The following is a 20,407-nucleotide window of genomic DNA, read 5'->3' on the forward strand; positions in this document are numbered from 1 at the left end:
ACCATCCCTCATGTAAAAAAAAATAGACTATCGTTGTACTGGAGAGAAGAAAAAAAAAAAAAGCGGAGTCGGAATCGAAGTCAGTGTCGCAACTTTCAAATTTATTGGAGTCGGAGTCGGAGTTGGACTTTTGAAAATCCAACTCCATACCCCTGTCTGGGAGTGGAGCAGAGAGTGCCAAATGGAATTTAATATCAAGAAGTGTGGAGTGATGAATTTTGGTAAAAGCAGTATGAGACCAGTGTACAGATATAAGATGGGGGATGAGGAATTGGAAATAAAGACTGAAGAGAGAGATCTGGGAATAACTGTGACGGAGGGGCTCTCGTCAGAGGTTCATGTAAAGAGGAAATCTGGTGAAGCATACAATTTAGTGAGGAATATAAGAACTGCATTCTGCTCCATGGCATGGATGAAGAGATGATCAAGAAGTTGATTTTTACAATGATTAGACCCAGGTTGGAGTATGCAGCGGTACTTTGGTCTCCAAGAATGGCAAGGGATAAGAGGAAGCTGGAACGTGTGCAGAGGGCTGCGACAAAGCTGCCCCAAACCTTGGTGAATCTGTCTTATGAGCAGAGATTGGAAATATGGAGTCTCCCAACACTGGAAAAAAGAAGGGAGAGAGGAGACCTTATCACTATGTATAGGATTCTGTCTGGCAGTGAGAAGTTGGACTGATGATCTGGTGGTGAGGGATATGAGAAGTGGGAGGAAGCATGGGAGAAAAGTGAAGATGAGTGTGTGTACAAAGGACATAAAGAAATACAGTTTTCCACAAAGAATTGTGGGGATCTAGGATGGGCTGGAGAAAGAAGTGGTTGAAGCAAAAACAATTTACAGATTTAAGGAAAAGTTAGATAAGAGTAGATATAGAGACGGGACAGCACGAGTTTGAACTCCTCCTCCCGTAAACAACAACTAGGTAGGTAAATACACACACACGACCTTACCTAGGTGAGATGTGGTGCATTGCCTCCCTTGGTGGAAATAAGGGAGAGTGGAGTGGTGGATACTATCAGGCTGGCTGCGGAGACCACCCAGCCTGCCTAGCCGTTCTCAATCCTTGCTCAAATTCTTCACCACAAGCTTCATCCCTAAAACCTGAGAGAGAGAGAGAGAGAGAGAGAGAGAGAGAGAGAGAGAGAGAGAGAGAGAGAGAGAGAGAGAGAGAGAGAGAGAGAGAGAGAGAGAGAGAGAGAGAGAGAGAGAGATTAAAAAAAAGAATTATCACAGCTTAAATTTTTTCAATGAATCTTCTACTTTTGGCCATCTTTATGTTTTGGTATCAAATGGTAATAAAGAAGGATATAATAAGAACAAATCTAGGATAAAAACAGCTGAAATTTAGAGGCAGTGGCAGTAAGAAAAGGTACAATTATGATAGGTACCTTGTGAGGACCTTCTCTTTAACTGTACCATTAGTTTGTTGGTGTCTTGTGTTGGTGACTGTCCTGATAAAAGGTAACAACAGGGTGGATATTCACAGTACAATTACCTTATGGGGAGTTAGGTTACAAGATATTACACTAGTTTATCTTCTGGGAAGATGAATGATAGCTTAGTTTATCATTTATGGTTGGTCTGTCCTTTACTTATAATCTAAACTGGAAGCTTCATGTCTCATCTCTTGCTAAAACAGCTTCTATGAAGTTAGGCATTCTGAGGCATCTTCACCTGTTTTTCTTACGATGCTGACTGCTAACTCGGCACAAGGATTTTATCTGTCTTATCCGCCCATGTATGGAGTATCCTTCACATGTATGGGATGGTTCCACTCGCACAGTTTTATTAGATAGGGTGGAATCAAAAAGATTTTCGTCTTATCAACTCTTCTCCTTTGACTGACTTGTCTTCAGCCTCTTCCTTACTGCTGGAATGTTGCATCTCTTGCTAACTAGTGGGAAATATTGACAAGAGGCCCTTTTGTTTGCAAAATATGACCATTTGTCTCTTTAGACCTGAGTAAATGCAAAATTTGATCTATTTTGGTTCCCCTGACCAACTCAACCACGACAACCTTAATCTAAATTAACCTAACTCTAAAATTAAACTAAACTTAATCTAAACTTAATATTATCACTCTGTTTTTTGGCACGATGTGCTCATTTCCAAAACCAGCAATAACTTGCTAGTCTACCTACTAGACGTGAAGTAGTGTCCAGTACATACTAGGTACTAGGTAGTGTGTGTACCACCACAACATGCAGCATGTTATGCATTGCTGACAGGGACACATACTAAACATTTATCCACTTGACTTCATTTAGAAGGAAGAGTTGGTTTCATTGAACGATCTTTCACTTTCAAGTCTGAGTGGATGGATGGATTTTAATTTTAGGCGCCGCAACATCAACGGTCATATGGCGCCGCTACGATATTTTACTTACTACAATGTAGTTTATAAAAACTAAAAGAAATTAAAAAAGATAAAATCAAAGGTAACAAAAATACTAAAACTACAATAAAATTCAATAAAACATTAAAAATACATATAATAAACTTAAATAAAATGCATAAAATAGCTAAAACAAGTGAAAACGATAAAATTAATGGTAATTAAAACAAAAAGCTACAATAATATACATAAAACATTAAAATACATATATTAAAATTAAATAAAATCACAGCTTTGGGAGAAGGCCAGCTTCTCCCAAAAATCTAAAACGTCATGGCCTTGGGCCAGACACTTTGGTCCAAGGACCTTTGAGATATAATAGACACCGCTATCTCTACCGCGACAGCGGTAGAGGTAGCGGTGTCGTAACTCTATCAAACTAGGGCACTCTACCAATAGGTGCCGCACGGTAAGCGGCACCAGGCAGTCATCACAGTAAGGTTGAGGGTTCCTGGTCAACAGGTACCTCTGTGTAAGGTACGTGTGACCTATACGCAGTCGCGCCAATAAAGTCTGTAAACGTCGATCTCGAACATGGGTGTATGTCCAGTGAGGGATAGAGGAAATAGTGATCTCTCCCATTTTCGAGGTTGCGACCCCCGTTAGCCATCTCCTCTGCCAGATTGCTGCAACTGCCTCACGAATTAGAGGAAAGACATCTCGAAACGGAACAGACGCAGGAGATGGAGCGCGACTTGCTGCCTGTTTAGCGAGGCGATCTGCATGTTCATTCCTGGAACACCAACGTGACCAGGAACCCAACAGAACCCAACACGATATCCTCGTTGTGTAAGAAGGTATAGCCACTCCAGGGCTGATAAAACCAAAGGGTTAAAGGATATAGTGCAAGAGAGAGAAGTAAGAGCACTGCGACAGTCACTAAAAATTGTAAAAGACGAAACCGGTAGAGTAAAAATTATTTGTAAAGCTAGGACTATGGCAGACAGCTCCGCAGTAAAACGGACGCCACTGAAGGAAGGCTGCCAGACCGATAAAAAGAGGAAAACCACACTAAATCCAACGCCTGAGTCGGATTTGGAGCCATCAGTAAAAACAGGGATATCATCAGAATGCATAAAAAAGTGTTCTAAAAACCGTGTGTGGGACAGAGCTGGCAAAAAATCCTTCTTGCCATCCATGGCAGGGCATAATGAGATAACAGGAAGCTGCCAATTACCAACTCGCGGGAGACGGAAAGAGTACACAGGAGTGGGGTCGATAGATAACTCTGCCATGAGATTTGCAACACGTAGGCCAAAAGGTTTAGGGAGACTCGGTCGAGTGACATACGCCTGCGAGCGCGAGTCCCGCAACATTGACACACAGGGGACAAAATCAGGCAGACGGTGGGTGCGAAACCAACACCGGAGCATCGAAGACTGGCGCCGGAGGTCGAGCGGCCAGAAACCAGCATCCACTAGAAGGCTAGGTATTGGAGATGTCCGAAATGCACCCGTAGCCAAGCGGACCCCAGCATGATGCACGGGGTCAAGCGAGCGTAGTCGTGCATCTGTTGCGGATGAGTAGATCTCACAGCCGTATTCCAGCTTCGGAAGTATGAGTGTACGGTGAAGCAACAGCAACGTGTCCCTGTCCGCACCCCAAGAGGTATGACTTAAAACCCGAAGAAGGGATAGTGCCTGCCGACAAGACGCCTTAAGAGAGCGAAAATGGGGAACCCAGGTGAGACGGTTGTCAAATAAAAGGCCAAGATATCGAGTCGCCTCCACGCATGAGAGGCGTCTATTGGCGAGGTATAAATCCGGGTCTGGATGGACACCACGGTTGCGACAAAATGCATGGCTACGGTCTTCGAGGTGGAGAATCGAAAACCGTTCATGTTGGCCCAACTGGACACCCTATTGATCGCCAGTTGGAGCTTGCGCTCAATCAGTGACATCCTAGAAGCAGCAAAAGAGATGCACAAGTCGTCCACATATAAAGAACTGTGAATGCCATCCGGTAGAGTATCTATAACACCATTTATTGCAACTGCGAATAGCGTAACACTAAGAATACTTCCCTGTGGGACACCGTCATTTAAAGCTGTAGCATCGGAGAGAACACTCCCAACTCGAACCCGTAAAAAACGGCTGGATAAAAACTGCTGGATAAAAATAGGAAGGTGGCCCCGAAGGCCAAAATTAAACAAAGACTGTAAAATGCCATGACACCAAGCCGTGTCGTAGGCCTTCTCCAGGTCAAAAAAGACTGTTACTTGATGGTGGTGATTAGCGAAGGCCTCACAAATGGAAGACTCTAGGGATAAAAGAGCATCAGTAGTAGACCTCATCTTTCGGAAGCCGTACTGTACCGGTGACAAGTACTTCCCCTCTCCAAATACCACATGAGTCTTATATTTACCATCTTTTCTAACACTTTGCAAATACAGGACGTTAAAGATATAGGACGGTAGTTCGTAGCCTGGAGATTATCTTTCCCAGGCTTCGGAAATGGGAGAACCACTGCCACAGCCCAAGAAGATGGAAAGTCACCGGTATGCCAAATCATATTATAAAGATTTAAAAGAAAGTTAAAAGCAGTGTCAGACATGTGGCGCAAGAAGGCATAAGGTATATCATCTGGCCCAGGAGAAGAGTCGTGACACTGGGACAAAGCGGTCCGCAACTCGGAAGCAGAGAAAGGGACATTATAAGACTCCTCCAGCGGAAGAAAAGTTTATGCCGAGAGATTCCATTCTCTGGCGGTGACGTGCGCCCGGAGCTGCAGGATGCCTCTGGGAAACACTGGCAAAGTGCTCCGCAAAGAGGTCAGCGACATTCCTAGGGTCTGCCACCGTTCGCCCAGCAGACAACAAAATTGGTGGGGAAGCAGCAGAATACTTCCCAGCAATTCGGCGGACTTTGTTGAAGACATCCGTAAGAGGGTGCGGACGTTTATGGAAGAGATATAGGCTTTCCACGAGGCTCTTTGTGCCTCTTTCAAAATGCGGCGGGCCCGAGCTCGGCATCGCCGAAAAGCTTCCAGGCACTGTGGGTCCCCACGATGTCGCCGGAGACGAGAGAAAGCTGACCGTTTCTCTTTAACCGCTGCAGTGCATGCTGCGTTCCACCAAGGAACGGGACGCTTAGTAAAGCGACCTGACGTCCTAGGGATTGTCTGAAGGGCTAAAGAAATAAAAAATCAGTAAAATAATCAACAGCCTCAGCACAAGTAGAAAAGTCAGCCAGCGGACGAATAAAAGAGCTAAGGTCTGTGAATCGACGCCAATCTGCCTTGTCTAAAACCCAGCGTGGTGGCCGGGACTGTGGCTCAGATTTCACAGATTGCAATAAAATCGGAAAGTGGTCACTACCGTGTAAATCCGGTAGGACTCGCCAATTAAAATCAAGGAAAGAATTAGATGTACAAAGAGAAAGATCGATAGCTGTAAAAGTCCCAGTAGGAGTGTGGAAATGTGTAACATCCCCAGAATTTAAAATCTCCAATCCCTCATCCTCAATAAAAGAACCGATTAAAACCCCACGAGGATTACGAGCACCTTCATCCCACAACGGGTGACGGCCGTTAAAATCTCCCAACAAAGAAAAGGCGGAGTCAGCTGACGCACCAGGCCGTCAAGCTCACCCCTGGAGACAGGAAGCCGAGGAGGTAGATATAAACTGCAGATGGTGTACAGTCGTCCCATAAAGACCTTAACAGCAACCACCTGAAGGGAGAGTTAAGTTGTACCGGGATAACAGGTATATCCTGACGGACTAGAATAGCTGTGCCACCGTGGTGGCCCTGGTCAGGGAAAGGAGTGTTAAAAACCACGATAGCCAGGAGGACTAGAATAAGTACTATCACCTATCATAGTCTCTTGTAGAGCTACACAGGCTGGAGAGAACTCCGACAGCAAAGCTCGGAGTTCCCCACGAGGCGCGAAGGCCTCTACAGTTCCATTGTAGAAGCTTGAAGACGACTATTTGGGTGCAGTGGACGAGCGAGCCTTTTGAGGCTGCCCGTGACTGACCTGACTAGAACTAATCAAACGACGAGAAGACACCGGGAATTGAGGTGTGCCGGGTCGTTGGACCTCAGCCTTTCGGCTTATCGGTGGGTGATGCGAACTATCATCACTTTTACTGGTCCTCGGAGGACGAGGATCAGGCAGGACTGCACTTTCCGATACAGTTGGTCCACGAGGGACGGCTATGACAATATCATCGGACGTCTCCATGCTCAGACCGTCCTCATCATAAGAAGCCCGATCTGAGACGGAGGGCGTCACAGAAGGCTGGACAGAAACTACTGGAGCTACCCTAGCAGAGCGGTCCCTGGAGGACTCACGATTATAAGCACCGGGAGAAAACTTAGACTGCTTATGCTGAGCTAAATCTAACGACTCCGCAGAGCCGCGGTGCCGCTTAGTTAGACCCTTGAAAGGCTTAGGAGATACAGGTGGCAAATGGACATCTACTACATGGGTAACTTTGTTCAAGTCCGTATTTTCTCGTCACTTCTAAGAGATGACTCAACCGAGTCATCAGCCAAAATGGCAAACCTGTTAGCCAGATAAACAGTACCACCCGCCCCAACAGAGCGAGAGGTAGCAGGAGGAGTTGTCTTCGGACCGGCAGACTCAGCCGAAGAGCGAGCGGCCAATGAAGCATAGGATGTCGCACCAGTACCATCCTTCTGGCGGTACAGGAGTTCACGGCGGGCGCTACCGAGGCTGATAAACTGACTATTGGCAAGCTGTAGAATGTCCTGCTCCAGGCGATACCTAGGGCATTGCCTGGAACGTACCTGGTGAGCATCACGACAATGAAAACAATAAGCTGCACCATTGCAATGCTCCTCTGAATGCGAGTCGAGTGCAGAGCAATTACCACATCGGGAAGCTTCCTTACACGAGCTTTTCCCGTGACCGTACCCATAGCATGAGAAGCACTGAAGAGGGCGAGAAACAAAGTGCCTCACCCTAAGGTTGATAGGACCGATATTAACACGGTCAGGAAGGGTGGACCCAAAAAGTGAGAAGGACCATGTTGGAGGAGTTCCTCATCTTAGTCACCTTTTGTACTGAGCTAGGGCACATTGCTAGTATTTCCTCTTCTGGGAATTCATAGAGGTCTTGGCTATAAACACAACCTTTGCTATAGTTAAAGGTGGGATGAGCCTTAACAGTCTCAAACATGCTGTCAGAAGGGCATGGGAGATGTTGCAACATCCTAGCTTGCGTAAGATCTTTTGCTCGCACAAGCACCCCCTTCCCATACTTTTTCAGATTCCCCTCAGGAATCGTGCCGATTTCTTTGGACAGGTACCGGGAGGCATGGATGAAATTCCACGCCCATTTCTATAGTACGCCACAAACCAACGTGGAGGTGGGATCTGGCGGACTGCTGGAACTGAATTCTCTAAATAGTTTTCAAAAACATTTGGGATGTAATCCATGTCACTGTCTGAAATATTACGTGACTGGAGAAATTCAGTTTTAAAGCCATGGCCGGCGAGGGCAGAGATGCTACATGTTCATAAGCTAAACGAGCTTCATCACATGACATAAACGTTACATAGCATCGGTTAGAAGGAAAGTCCTTATCATAAACCAGTCGAATGCGAACAACCGTACCATACGCCTTGAGAAGTGAGTGCAAGGCATGATAGGAAAATGATGGATTAACATTTACCATTACAAGAGAATCATATGCAGCAGAAATGCATCCCTCAAAAGAACTTCCAGAACAAGAGACTGCTGTGGGAGGCCCTTGTGGAGGGGAATCCTCCTCCTTACTCAGACCTGAAGATGACGTCTCGTGGGCCAGGTCAGCCACCTCACGAGAACCTGAATGTTTTTGTGTTTTCCCATAAAAACAGCTACACAAAAATTGGCTCCAGGGGCAAGGGAAACCACCTACTGGGACTACAATGGGAGGAAGCGCTGGCTGCCGTGCTCGTCCCCATGCGGACCAGTCGTTTTAAAAAAAGGCCCCACATGATACGAATGTTTGTCCACGACAGAGCTGAGACCCCCCTCCCAAAGCATCCCAGCCTGGACACCCAACCATCCAGCACAGGACAGCCCCTATTGGGCGATCCCTCCAGCGGGTGGCTCCGCTGGTCCACTGGCAGCCTACGTAGGAACCATTTAGTCTGGCCCCTCACTGGCGACCGTACTAGCATGGGTAGCCCTCTCCCCCTCGAAAGGGCAGAGCAGGGGACTAAGCCCCCTCTAGCCTAGCTCGCCAGGTCACAGGGCACGCAAGCCCCCCACCACGACAAGGCGGTTCCCATCTGGGGGCGGTCACCGCTGCAGGGGGTAACCATACAGTGTGCAGCACCCTTTAAAGGGAAGTGCACTTTTACAGTGGTTGTACGGAGCTGGGGCCTGATTGACTGCTGCCTCTATTGAAAACGCCAGGCAAGGCTGCCGCACCACCTTTTTGACTCCACACTGTGTTTACATACATACTACACTACATTGCATACACGCACAGATAGCCCAGAGTGAACGGTCACTACTACTATTCTTGACCTGTGACGGGCTGTATTTGGAGAGGGCCTTGTCAACCATTGATCATCATCGGGAACTAAGTACCAGGGATCAATGTTGCAAGGGGTTATCAGCGTACGGCGTCCCTACAGGGAAAGTATGCTATCTCAGTGGATTGAACGGAGCTGGGGCCTGATTGACTGCTGCCTCCCTAAAAAGCGCCAGGCAAGGCTGCCGCACCACCCATTCGACATACACACTGTGCATCCACATCCACGTACACAATGCACACACAACATGACATTTACCAAGCTTTAACACTTTCCCCCACAAACACAAGTAGTCAGACGTAGATTACACATTTCTTTTTCACTCTCTACTAAAATTCCATGTGATTTTTTAATATCACATGGTTTCGCCTTCTTTCCTGCCAGCCTCGGCTGGAGGGAGGGGTGGGTGGGGAGGAGCCTTCTGCTTTGCTGTCCTGTCTCTACCACTGGTAGTTAGTAGATAGTCTCCACAAACAGCCTAGCAAGGACCTAAGGGTCTGTTGCTGTTTGTCTTCCTTTGTATTCCTTTGTATAAGGTTTCAAGACATTTATCCTTTCTTTTGGGGGTTGGGGCGGGGGAAGGTAACCCTCTACAACCTGTAAGGTGACTGGCAACAAAGTGGACCTTTTTATTCTCCTTATGTTGCCCTTGGCCAGTTTTTCTCTCATATAAATGGTAGAGCTCCTAGTACAAACAGGGGGAAACATAGCCAAACAAACAGTGCCGGGATGCAAACACGCAAACACAGTTGGCAGGACACAAACTTATCTTTTCCTAATATCTTGTCTTGTGTCCGTCATGACAACTGTTACTTGAGGAGCCTGAGAAGTAGTAAGTCTTTCATTTACCGTGTGGCGAGTCAGCGGGGCTGCATGACAGCTGGGATGGCAAGAAAGGTGGAGAACATGACAGGGTTGGTCAATGGTGTCAATGGACGGCGGGAGGGAATCGGGACTGACGGAGCTGCTCGAGCCAGACACTTTCTTCGTTTTCTTGTTCTAGTGCAGCCTGGACTTGCTAAATCCAGATGTGGGATAAAAATGCCACTTTTCCCAAGGGTAAAGCCTGAGCTATAATCGAGTTCTCTCTTAATAGCAATGTGCACCAGGTCTGAAAGGGACACACCAGATTCATTAACATTGAAGCTTTTTAGCCGAATCACTAACGCGCCATCTTGCACCACACGATACACTCAACTTAACTCATTATTAACCCATTTCCGCTCCATTTATCCCCTGACACGAAACTCACTTATACTTCAAACATGTAAGAGCAATTACAGTACCTTAAAAAATCCCTAACTAGCCCTACAACTGAGAAAATAAAAGAAATGTAGGAGACCTTACCTGAAACCTTACGTCTTCTTGCCATGTTGAACTCATCCCTTCGTGTCGGTCTCCTCCTGACTCTACGAGGGTATTATTTTATTTATTTATTTATTAGTTTTTTTTCTATCATTTATTTGTAATGTTGGTGGCATTTTATGGTTTTGTGTATTTTCTAGTTGGTTTTTTTTTCGTCTTGTTCTGTGTTTGTAGTCTTGTTTTGTTGGTAGTTATGTCATGTTGATATTTTGTAATTATTTTCATATTATTTTTGGTCTTTTCTCTTGTTTCTTTGTAATTTTCAGTTTCTTTTTATTATTTAGTTTTTTCTAGTTTGTTTTTGTCTATTTTTGTGTTTGTAGTCTTGTTTTGTTGATAATTACGTCATATTGATATTTTGTAGTTCTTATATTGTTTTCGGTCTATTTCTTTCGTTTATTCGTAATTTTACGGTTGTTTTATTGTTTTGCTTTTTTTTTTTTTTTTTTTTTTTTTTTTTTTTTTTTTTTGTCCTGAATCAAATGCATGTTGATATTTTGATGAGCGAATGGATGAATTAATGAATGGATCAAGAAGAATATTGAAGAATACGCTGCTCGCATATCCCGCTTTACTATGAGGCGGAAAAAAAAACATTGCCTTCTCCTGTGTTAAGTAAGTGAAGCATTACAGAAAACTAAGAAAGAACTGATGGTTTAACTTATGTAAACCACATTATAGTTAAATATGTCATTAACGATGGTAATGCGAAATAGCTACAATATTGAAAGAAATACAGTAGGACGTTTCCGGGAGAAATTACTTTTTCTCCTTTAATGCATGACACGGAACAGATAGTGAAGTAAAATTTCAGTGATGCTTTTGTAACGCACAGTGACATGAAATCACACATCATTCTAAATAAAAGCTATAAAGAGAGAGAGAGAGAGAGAGAGAGAGAGAGAGAGAGAGAGAGAGAGAGAGAGAGAGAGAGAGAGAGAGAGAGAGAGAGAGATTTGACGTGTTAAATAACTGCTATACCAAGAAAGATCAACCTTTAGGCCAAGTTTCATCTGATATACAGTTTATTTATCCTTCATATAATCCTTCATATGCACATGTATACGTAAATGTTTACATTTACATGCACATGTATATTCACATTATTCACATGTGTACATGACCTTTTTTAGTTCCATAGCCGTCTCTCTCTCTCTCTCTCTCTCTCTCTCTCTCTCTCTACACAAATGCAATGAAGTATCAGGAAAGTATTATATAGAGTGACTGAATTAAAGTTTAGTTGCACCGGACATAAAGTTCAATTAAAACGAGTCTTAAATCGTGTCTTTATGTATTTCAGGTCCATTTCAAGTATACATATTCATACATACATACATACATACATACATACATTCAAACTAAGTTCAAACATACACACCAAGCAAGGAAGAGTGGGAAATACAGTCGTGTGTGTGTGTGTGTGTGTGTGTGTGTGTGTGTGTGACAGCTCTTCACCTTTACACATTCATTAGTCTGACATAAGAGTGTGACGACCGAACGAACGAACGAACAATGAACAAGATATTATTATTAGTCTTAACTGAGAACAGACTGATTAGATAAACTAGTGAAGGTCTGACAATAACATTCTCTGCTTTTCTTGCTTCTTCTGCACATTCTTTAAAATATGCATCGTACTAAGAGAGAGAGAGAGAGAGAGAGAGAGAGAGAGAGAGAGAGAGAGAGAGAGAGAGAGAGTAGAACGAAAATACATAAATAAAAGTGGTCATAACAGCACCAAAAAATAAATATATAAAAACATTAAAAAAGAAACACAATAGAGAAAAAAAAACACTAAAAACTTAAAAAACAAACACGCATCACTACAAACTATTAAAAAGAAAACTAAAAAAACAAACAAATAAATAAATAAAGAACCGTTCTCTCTCGCAGACATAGAAACCAATCATGTAAACAACAAACAGCAAACAATAACAACTAAAACACATTATGAAACCTTACCACCAACACCACAACACTACACATCCTCGTCTGAATCGTCAATAATCCTACGCACTTGTTCTGAATCCATCTTTGAAAACTGAGCGATGGCAGAGGAGGACAAGGAACCAGCGGAGGAGGAGTTTGGGAAGGATGAGGTGAGAGGGTGCAGGATACGATACAGGGCGCCGTTGGAGAGCATTTTGACCTGAGCGTGGACGAGGAAACAGGCGAGGAGCATGAGGATAAAAACGACCCCATTGTGCCAGCAGAAAATGAGGGTGACTATCATAATCTGTCCGTGGTCGTTCTCATCCCAGTGGCTGCCGACTGGAGGGTAGAGAATGTAGCCCGCTTGTATGAACCACGTGCCCTGTGAGGAGGAGGAGGAGGAGGAGGAGGAGGAGGATCGGGGAAAGAAGAAGGAGGAGCAGGAGACAAAGATGAGGAAGGGAATACAAAGGGAGGGAAAGATAGAAAGAAAGAGAAAGAAAAAAAGAGAAAACGAAAGCAAAGGCAAAAGGAAAGAAAAGGAGTAGAAGTAGAAGAGGAAGAAGAAATAGAAGAAGTATAAAAGAAAAAAGAAGGAGAAAAGGAAGAAGAAAGAGAAGTTTTATTATTCTTAGTCTGTGTTATTCGTACGATTACTATTTATGTTATCTTACACACACACACACACACACACACACACACACACACACCTGCAATAGCGTGAAGTAGCATCTAAGAAGGGCTGGCATTACGCTCCCTCTGTAGTACATCTCCAGCAGGATAGCCACGATGTTCCCCGCCACCACGTACACCAGGAACATGTGTAGCTGGGGAAAGGAAACAAACAGCTGCCAACCCTGTGCTTTATATATAATACTGTACACTCAAAGCAAGGGGGGAAAGATTGGTTTGTAGATGAAATGGTTAGGTGTTTAGTGTGTGTGTGTGTGTGTGTGTGTGTGTGTGTGTGTGTGTGTTCTGCTGATTTATTTAACTAGAAAGGTGTATAGTTTATGTTACTGTACTCTCAAAGCTAGGGAAAGGTTGGTTTGTTGATGAAATGGTTAGGTGTTTAGTCTATGTGTGTGTGTGTGTGTGTGTGTGTGTGTGTGTGTGTCCTGCTAACTTATTTAACTAGTTAGGTGGTTGATTAATTTTACCTGTAACTGACTGATTGATTGACTACCTGACTGTCTACAACTTTTAATAACTAACTGATTGATTAAATAACTGAGAGACTAATTGACTGACTGACTGACCTATACTGACTAACTAACAAGCCACGTAAATAACTAACCTATTTAACGAACTGATAAACACACTGAATGATTAACGAACTGACTAATCAACGAAAAAATTAGTAGAAGCCACATTAGATTAAAGTAGAAAGAAACAACTGCAACAACAACAACAACAACAACAACAACAACAACAACAACAACAACAACAACAACAACAACAACACAACAACAACAACAACAACAACAACGTAAATACAAAAAAAAAAAAGTAAAAGCAGGAAAATAATATGTAAATAGAAGGGCACAAACTTGATCACCTTTTTCTCTTTCCCCTCCCCCCCCCAACACTCTCTCTCTCTCTCTCTCTCTCTCTCTCTCTCTCTCTCTCTCTCTCTCTCTCTCTCTCTCCACTCTCCTTCAACTTCCAGTCACCTGTACATTCATGGGCGTTCTCCCGTGCAGGTGGTAGAGGAAGAGCACGCCCTCCATGCAGAAGGCGAGGGCGCCGGACACGTAGTCAGAGGCGTGGGGCAGCGGCAGGCGGTAGTGGGTCAGAATATCCATCACGCCGTTCAGACCGAAGAAAAAGTACATGGTCATATGCTGTGCGTTGCCGAGGTGCGTGAAGTGGCCGCCCTTGTACGCCGTGACGAACTCTCCTGCAGAAGGAAAGTGGGTTGATTTTTTTGTAATTGTGTTATTTTGTTTCTTACCACACATTTCGAAACACCTCCGCATTTCTTTAACACTTCAAAACACTTTCCCATTTCTTACCACGTTTCAAAACACCCCGACTTCAAAACACTTTTCCCCAACACTTCAAAACACTTCCCTCATTTCTTTCCACGCTTCAAAACACTCCCACTTCAAAACACTTTCCTCTAAAACACTTCAAAACACTTCCCTATTTCTTACCACACTGCAAAACACTCCCACTTCAAAACACTTTCCCTAAACCCCTTCAATACTGGGACACATTTTTACTTTGAGATTTGTGTACGATTAGACCATTTTGTGTACATTAAGAAGGGTCTATGGAGGTCAGAGGATTAATGGCCACAGTCTTCACTATTTTAATCCCCAACATAAGTTTCTGAAGCTGTGTAAAATCACGAAATAATAAGCAGAATGAATATGAAAACGCGTCACAGTACTGAAGGGGTTAACACTTCAAAACACTTCCCTATTTTTTACCTATCATCCCAATCACCACCACAGACACCTTCATGCAGGCCTCCACAGGTAACCGCGGCAGACATCGGCAGGGAAAGGTACAGGTGTTAATATAAGGTGACCTGGATCCCGCCCCGCCCTGTGCCGTGGCCCTCCTGCAGGCGTGGAAGCGCAGGAACACGTTATAAGTCCACCAGCAACCGAAGGAGGCGAAGAAGGACCCAGGCAGCACGTGGCCCATAAAGGTTCCCATGGTGAGTGTCTGTAGGAGGCGCAGAAGGCGGAGTAGTGGTGGTGGGTGGTGGTGGTGGTGGTGATGACAGAAGTATGAAGAAGAAAAAGAAGAGGAGGAGGAGCAGAAGGAGTAGGAGGACCAGGAGGAGGGGGAGGAAGAGCAGGAAGAGCAAGATAAAGAACAAGGAAAAACGTCACGAAAAGATAAAGAGCGGAAGAAAGAAAATGGAGAGAGAGAGAGAGAGAGAGAGAGAGAGAGAGAGAGAGAGAGAGAGAGAGAGAGAGAGAGAGAGAGAGAGAGAGAGAGAGAGAGAGAGAGAGAGAGAGAGAGAGAGTGGGGGGAAGGAACGGGGAAAGGATGATAACTTATCTATGGAGAGAATGATTACTCTTTGTTACATGAGAGAGAGAGAGAGAGAGAGAGAGAGAGAGAGAGAGAGAGAGAGAGAGAGAGAGAACAGCTGATAAGTCACGGCTTGATAAGTATGCTATCTCTATCTCGTCTCTCTCTCTCTCTCTCTCTCTCTCTCTCTCTCTCAAGTAAAAAAGTAAAAATGATGATGAAGAATAATAAAAAGGGAAGCCGAAGAACTTAACGAAGAGGAAGAGGAGGAGGAGGAGGAGGAGGAGAAGAAGAAGAAGAAGAAGAAGAAGAAGAAGAAGAAGAAGAAGAAGAAGAAGAAGAAGAAGAAGAAGAAGAAGAAGAAGAAGAAGAAGAAGAAGAAGAAGAAGAAGAAGAAGAAGAAGAAGAAGAAGAAGAAGAAGAAGAAGAAAAAGAAAAAAAAGAAGGGGGAAGAGGAAAAGGAGGAAAAGGAGAAGGAAGAGGAGGAAAAAGAGAAGGAAGATGCATGAGAGTAAAGGAAGAGGAGGAAAAGGAAGAGGAAGAGGAAGATGATAAATACGAAGAAGAAATGAATATAGAATACATTTTATCAATTTATTTTTCTTGGGCAGGAAATATGAAATTCGTGACGAGAAAAACATCATCAACAACAACAACAACAACAACAACAACAACAACAACAACAACAACAACAACAACAACGGACCACCAAGATAGAACAAACAGTAGCACGCAAACAATGGCGATCAAGAGGCGGTGTGATAAAGAGAGAGAGAGAGAGAGAGAGAGAGAGAGAGAGAGAGAGAGAGAGAGAGAGAGAGAGAGAGAGAGAGAGAGAGAGAAAGGAAAAAAGTATTGTGAAACACACACACACACACACTCATGGTAAAAATATGTCCTTGTACTGAAGAGGTTAAGTTCAGAATGTCACTCTTAATTCGCTATATAATTACTGAATACATAACAATACATATAAGAGAATCGGACCCGGTAGCTCAGTGGTTATATTAGAGCGCTGGCTTCACAAGCCAGAGGACCGGGGTTCGATTCCCCGGCCGGGTGGAGATATTTGGGTGTGTCTCCTTTCACGTGTAGGTGCTGTTCACCTAGCAGTGAGTAGGTACGGGATGTAAATCGAGGAGTTGTGACCTTGTTGTCCCGGTGTGTGGTGTGTGCCTGGTCTCAGGCCTATCCCAAGATCGGAAATAATGAGCTCTGAGCTCGTTCCGTAGGGTAACGTCTGGCTGTCTCGTCAGAGACTGCAGCAGATCAAACAGTGAAACACACACACACACACACACACACACACACTCGTCTCTTACCTGTATATACTGATCTGCTGACGATCAGGACACGAGGATCAAGAAAGAAGAGGAGGAGGAGGTAGTGACGGCACAAGGAAAATGAAGGAATTACGCTTTCGTTCCTTCAGTAAATAAATAAATGAAATAAAAAAAATAATAACGTGCTATTAATACCTCACAACACCACAAGCACCACCACCACTACCACCACCACTATTTTTTTTTTTTTTATAACTATACTGACTACTGCTATCACCACCACGCGCTACACAACACTGCCACTATCACCACCACCACCATCACCACCACTACTAATACTAAATACTACTTCTATCACCACCACACCCTGTACTAACACTGCCACTATTACCACCACCAACACCACCACCACCACTAACACTACTAAGTGAAGAGAATTTCATTAGTTCCTCTTGCTATCTCTGCACCCTCCCTCCTTCCTCTCTCTCTGATAACAGCCGGGAGAAAAAATACCTCACTGGGGCACACCGCGGCCATTTATAACCTATGCATAGAGAGAGAGAGAGAGAGAGAGAGAGAGAGAGAGAGAGAGAGAGAGAGAGAGAGAGAGAGAGAGAGATGGATGGCAGCTATCAATCCCTTCAGTACCATGCCACGCTTCCATATCCATTCTACTTACTATTTTTTTTTTACTATTTGGCGATTTTGTACACCTTCAGAAACTTATGTGGGTGTTAGAATAGTGAAGACTGTGGCCATTAATCTTCTGACCTCCATAGACCTTTCGCTAATGTCACTAAAATGGTCCAATCATACCCAAAAATGAAGGTACATATGCGTCTCAGTACTGAAGGAATTAATACCACGCATACATTCATTATTATTTGATCTTGATGAAAAAAAAAAAAAACTTGTCATATTCTCATTTCACCTGATTATCATATCACCTGTGGCCGCCATGTTGTTGCTTCATCGCTCAGACAACGTGCTGAGTCTCGCGTGCAGTGTATTTCTCATCTTCCTCCTCCTCCTTCGTTTTCTTCTAGTCCCTTTTCAATATTATTCTAGTTATCCATCTAATATAACCGTTTTCTTTGGTGTTTCTTTCCTCTAGGTAGGTATTCGCTTTCTTTTCTATTCTTCGTGATGGTTTTCTTAGTTTTACGTGTCCTGAGGGAAGTCTCGTGGTCTTGGCTCTACATCGTGGCTGGCAAAACAGAAGCAAAGATAGCATTAGTCTCTATAAATGGACATAGAATAGAATAGTAAGGGGACGCTGAATGAAGATAGCTTTTCATACATCTCACAGTCTAATCTCGATACTTTAACCCCTTCAGTACCATGCCGCGTTTTCATATTCATTCTGCTTACTACTTGGTGATTTTATGATTTTATACACCTTCAGAAACTTAGGTGGGGATTGAAATAGTGAAGACTGTGGCCGTTAATCTTCTGATCTCCATAAACCCTCTCTAATGCAAATAAAATGGTCTAAAATTGTCTTATAATATTCATTCCGGTTATTATTTGGTGATTTTGTACAGCTTCAGAAACTTATGTGAGATTGAAATAGTGAAGACTGTGGTCATTAATTTTCAGATCTCCATTACACCCTTTCTAATGCAAATATTTAATGGTCTAATCACACCAAAAAATCATGGTAAAAATGTGTTTCAGTACTGAAGGGGTTACGAGGTTATATTGTGGACGTGGTCTATTATTATGGGTGTTTTTGTAGTTCTAGTGATATTTTGAATCTTTTATCAATATCACAATTGATTGGCTATATTTTTCATTTATTTATTCATTTATGCATTTATTTATTCATTCAGCACTGATTTAAAGAAACAAAAGATACATATGCCTAAAAAAAAAAAAAAAAATGCCGTGAAAAATCTGAGACGTCATGAAAGCTGCTTCTAAAACGTCCAACGATAACATTTTCAAATAATCACGAGTGAGAGCAAAATCTTACGTAATATCATCCTGTACACTTCACAGGCGCTTGACGAACAACAACAACAACAACAACAACAACAACAACAACAACAGCATTCGACAACCAGTGCTGAGTCTTGTACCAATTCCAATCGTGTGCCTTGTTTCTCGGAGTGAGCTAACATATACAATTCAAACAAGGACATCAGCTGTTCTTCTTGATTTGCACCTACACATCCTATTTTTTTTACTGTTTGGTGATTTTGTACAGCTTCAGAAACTTATGTGTGGATTGAAATAGTAAAAACTCCGGCCATTGATCTTTTGACTTCCATAGACCCTTCCTAATGTAAATTAAAATCGTCTAATCACACCTAAAACTCAAGATAAAAATGCGATCCGGTACTGAAGGGGTTAATTTTGTAATATCAATTAGAATCACTTAATTTGTACAGGAAATGAGCTCAGGGGTATAACACGAAAGCTTTTACCATGATTACTAACATTCTTATTCTGAAAACAGCTGCGCCACACCCCCACTACGTTTAATTAATCCCTTCAGTACTGGAACTTATTTCTATCACGAATTTTTGGGTGTGATTAGACTATTTTATTTACATTAGGAAGGGTCTATGGAAGTCAAAAGATTAATGGCCGGAGTTTTTACTATTTTAATCACACATAAGTTTCTGAAGCTGTAATCACCAAATAGTAACCGGAATGAATATTATTAGACTATTTTAGACCATTTTATTTGCATTAGAAAAGGTCTATGGAAATCAGAAAATTAAAGGCCAGAGTCTTCACTATCTTAATCCCCACATTAGTTTCTGAAGCTGTATAAAATCACCAAACAGTCACAAGAATAAGTACTTACTGTAGGATGTGTAGGTGCAAATCAAGAAGAACAGCTGATGTCCTTGTTTGAATTGTATATGTTAGCTCACTCGGAGAAACAAGGTCTATGGAGATCAGAAGATTAATGGCCAGAGTCTTCATTATTTTAATCCCCACATAAGTTTCTGAAGCTGTATAAAATTATCAAATAGTAACCAGAATAGATATAGAAATGTGACCTAGTACTGAAAGGGTTAAAAAGTGTCTAGTTGAAAAGAGATGAGTTTCTAAGGGTGTTTTTACTGTTACAGTGGTAGATCAACAAGATTTCTTTATCAAGTACAGGAGAAACACTCTTGAAAAGCCGGCTAATCATGTCTGTGGCTTTTGAAAATAGTGGTGAGAGCAAAGCGTTTCTGAATAGGAGGCATAATAAAACGCTACCTGATAAAACCACCTATCTTATAATAAGAAATGACCTCAGAGATATGATATGAAAGTCCATAAAGGCCTTAAATCTCATATCAGTCAATGCCAAACCACACGTTGGAACAATTAATCTCTTCGACACCCGCCACTGAAGATTCCACTGGCTACACACTGGTAAATGTTATCTTCTAATGCAGTGGTTCTTAACCTTTTTACTACCACGCCCCCTCTAGGAACTGCTCTTTCCCTCCACGCCCCCCTTGCATCTATAGACAAATTTCACTCCCAGATTTAAAAAGAAAATAAGGAAAAATGGCTTTTTAGTCCATTTACTAAGCATGAATTACATAAGTGAGATATTTGACACTGCTCTAAGCTACCAGATCTTGAATACATGGTTAGTGAGATATATGACACTGCTTCTTAGCTACCAGATCTTGAATACGTGGTCGAATGCTTGAGACTGCACAACGTAAGTCCCCTTCAACGTTCAGGCGGCTTCTGTACTTGGTTTTGATAGCAACGAGCTCTTATCATGAAAATAACCCATAGATGGAAAAACTTCTACTTTTCACCTGAGCCTCGTGCCCCCCCTGGAAATCACTGTTCTGATGCATTCTCCTTTCATGTAGGTGTCTCAAAGGAGTTTATGCAGTAGTTTAATGGTGAGGATTGTTATATATTGCAGTGAGTGGGTTAGAATTGCCTGTTCTGTATACAAGGTGAGCGCAAACAGAGCATT

General features: G+C 43.0%; 1 protein-coding gene and 1 long non-coding RNA gene across 2 annotated transcripts; both read right to left on the bottom strand.

The window, feature by feature from the left end:
- Window positions 1-953: 953 nt before the first annotated feature.
- On the bottom strand, window positions 954-10,820 carry LOC123501538. Its single transcript, XR_006673660.1, has 2 exons — window positions 9,740-10,820; window positions 954-1,104 (listed from the first exon to the last, which is right to left on the bottom strand). It is a non-coding gene; the product is annotated as an uncharacterized LOC123501538 (long non-coding RNA).
- Window positions 10,821-12,021: 1,201 nt separating this feature from the next.
- Window positions 12,022-16,666, bottom strand: LOC123501543 (transmembrane protein 45B-like). The gene is made up of 5 exons (XM_045250409.1): window positions 16,501-16,666; window positions 14,623-14,863; window positions 13,861-14,087; window positions 12,898-13,014; window positions 12,022-12,569 (listed from the first exon to the last, which is right to left on the bottom strand). Exons 2-5 carry the CDS (start codon window positions 14,852-14,854, stop codon window positions 12,234-12,236), a joined length of 912 nt encoding a protein of 303 aa, XP_045106344.1. The 5' UTR covers window positions 14,855-14,863; window positions 16,501-16,666; the 3' UTR covers window positions 12,022-12,233.
- Between the last annotated feature and the right edge of the window lie 3,741 nt (window positions 16,667-20,407).

This window comes from Portunus trituberculatus, chromosome 9, assembly GCF_017591435.1.
Source record: "Portunus trituberculatus isolate SZX2019 chromosome 9, ASM1759143v1, whole genome shotgun sequence".
Taxonomy (NCBI): Eukaryota; Metazoa; Arthropoda; class Malacostraca; order Decapoda; family Portunidae; genus Portunus; species Portunus trituberculatus.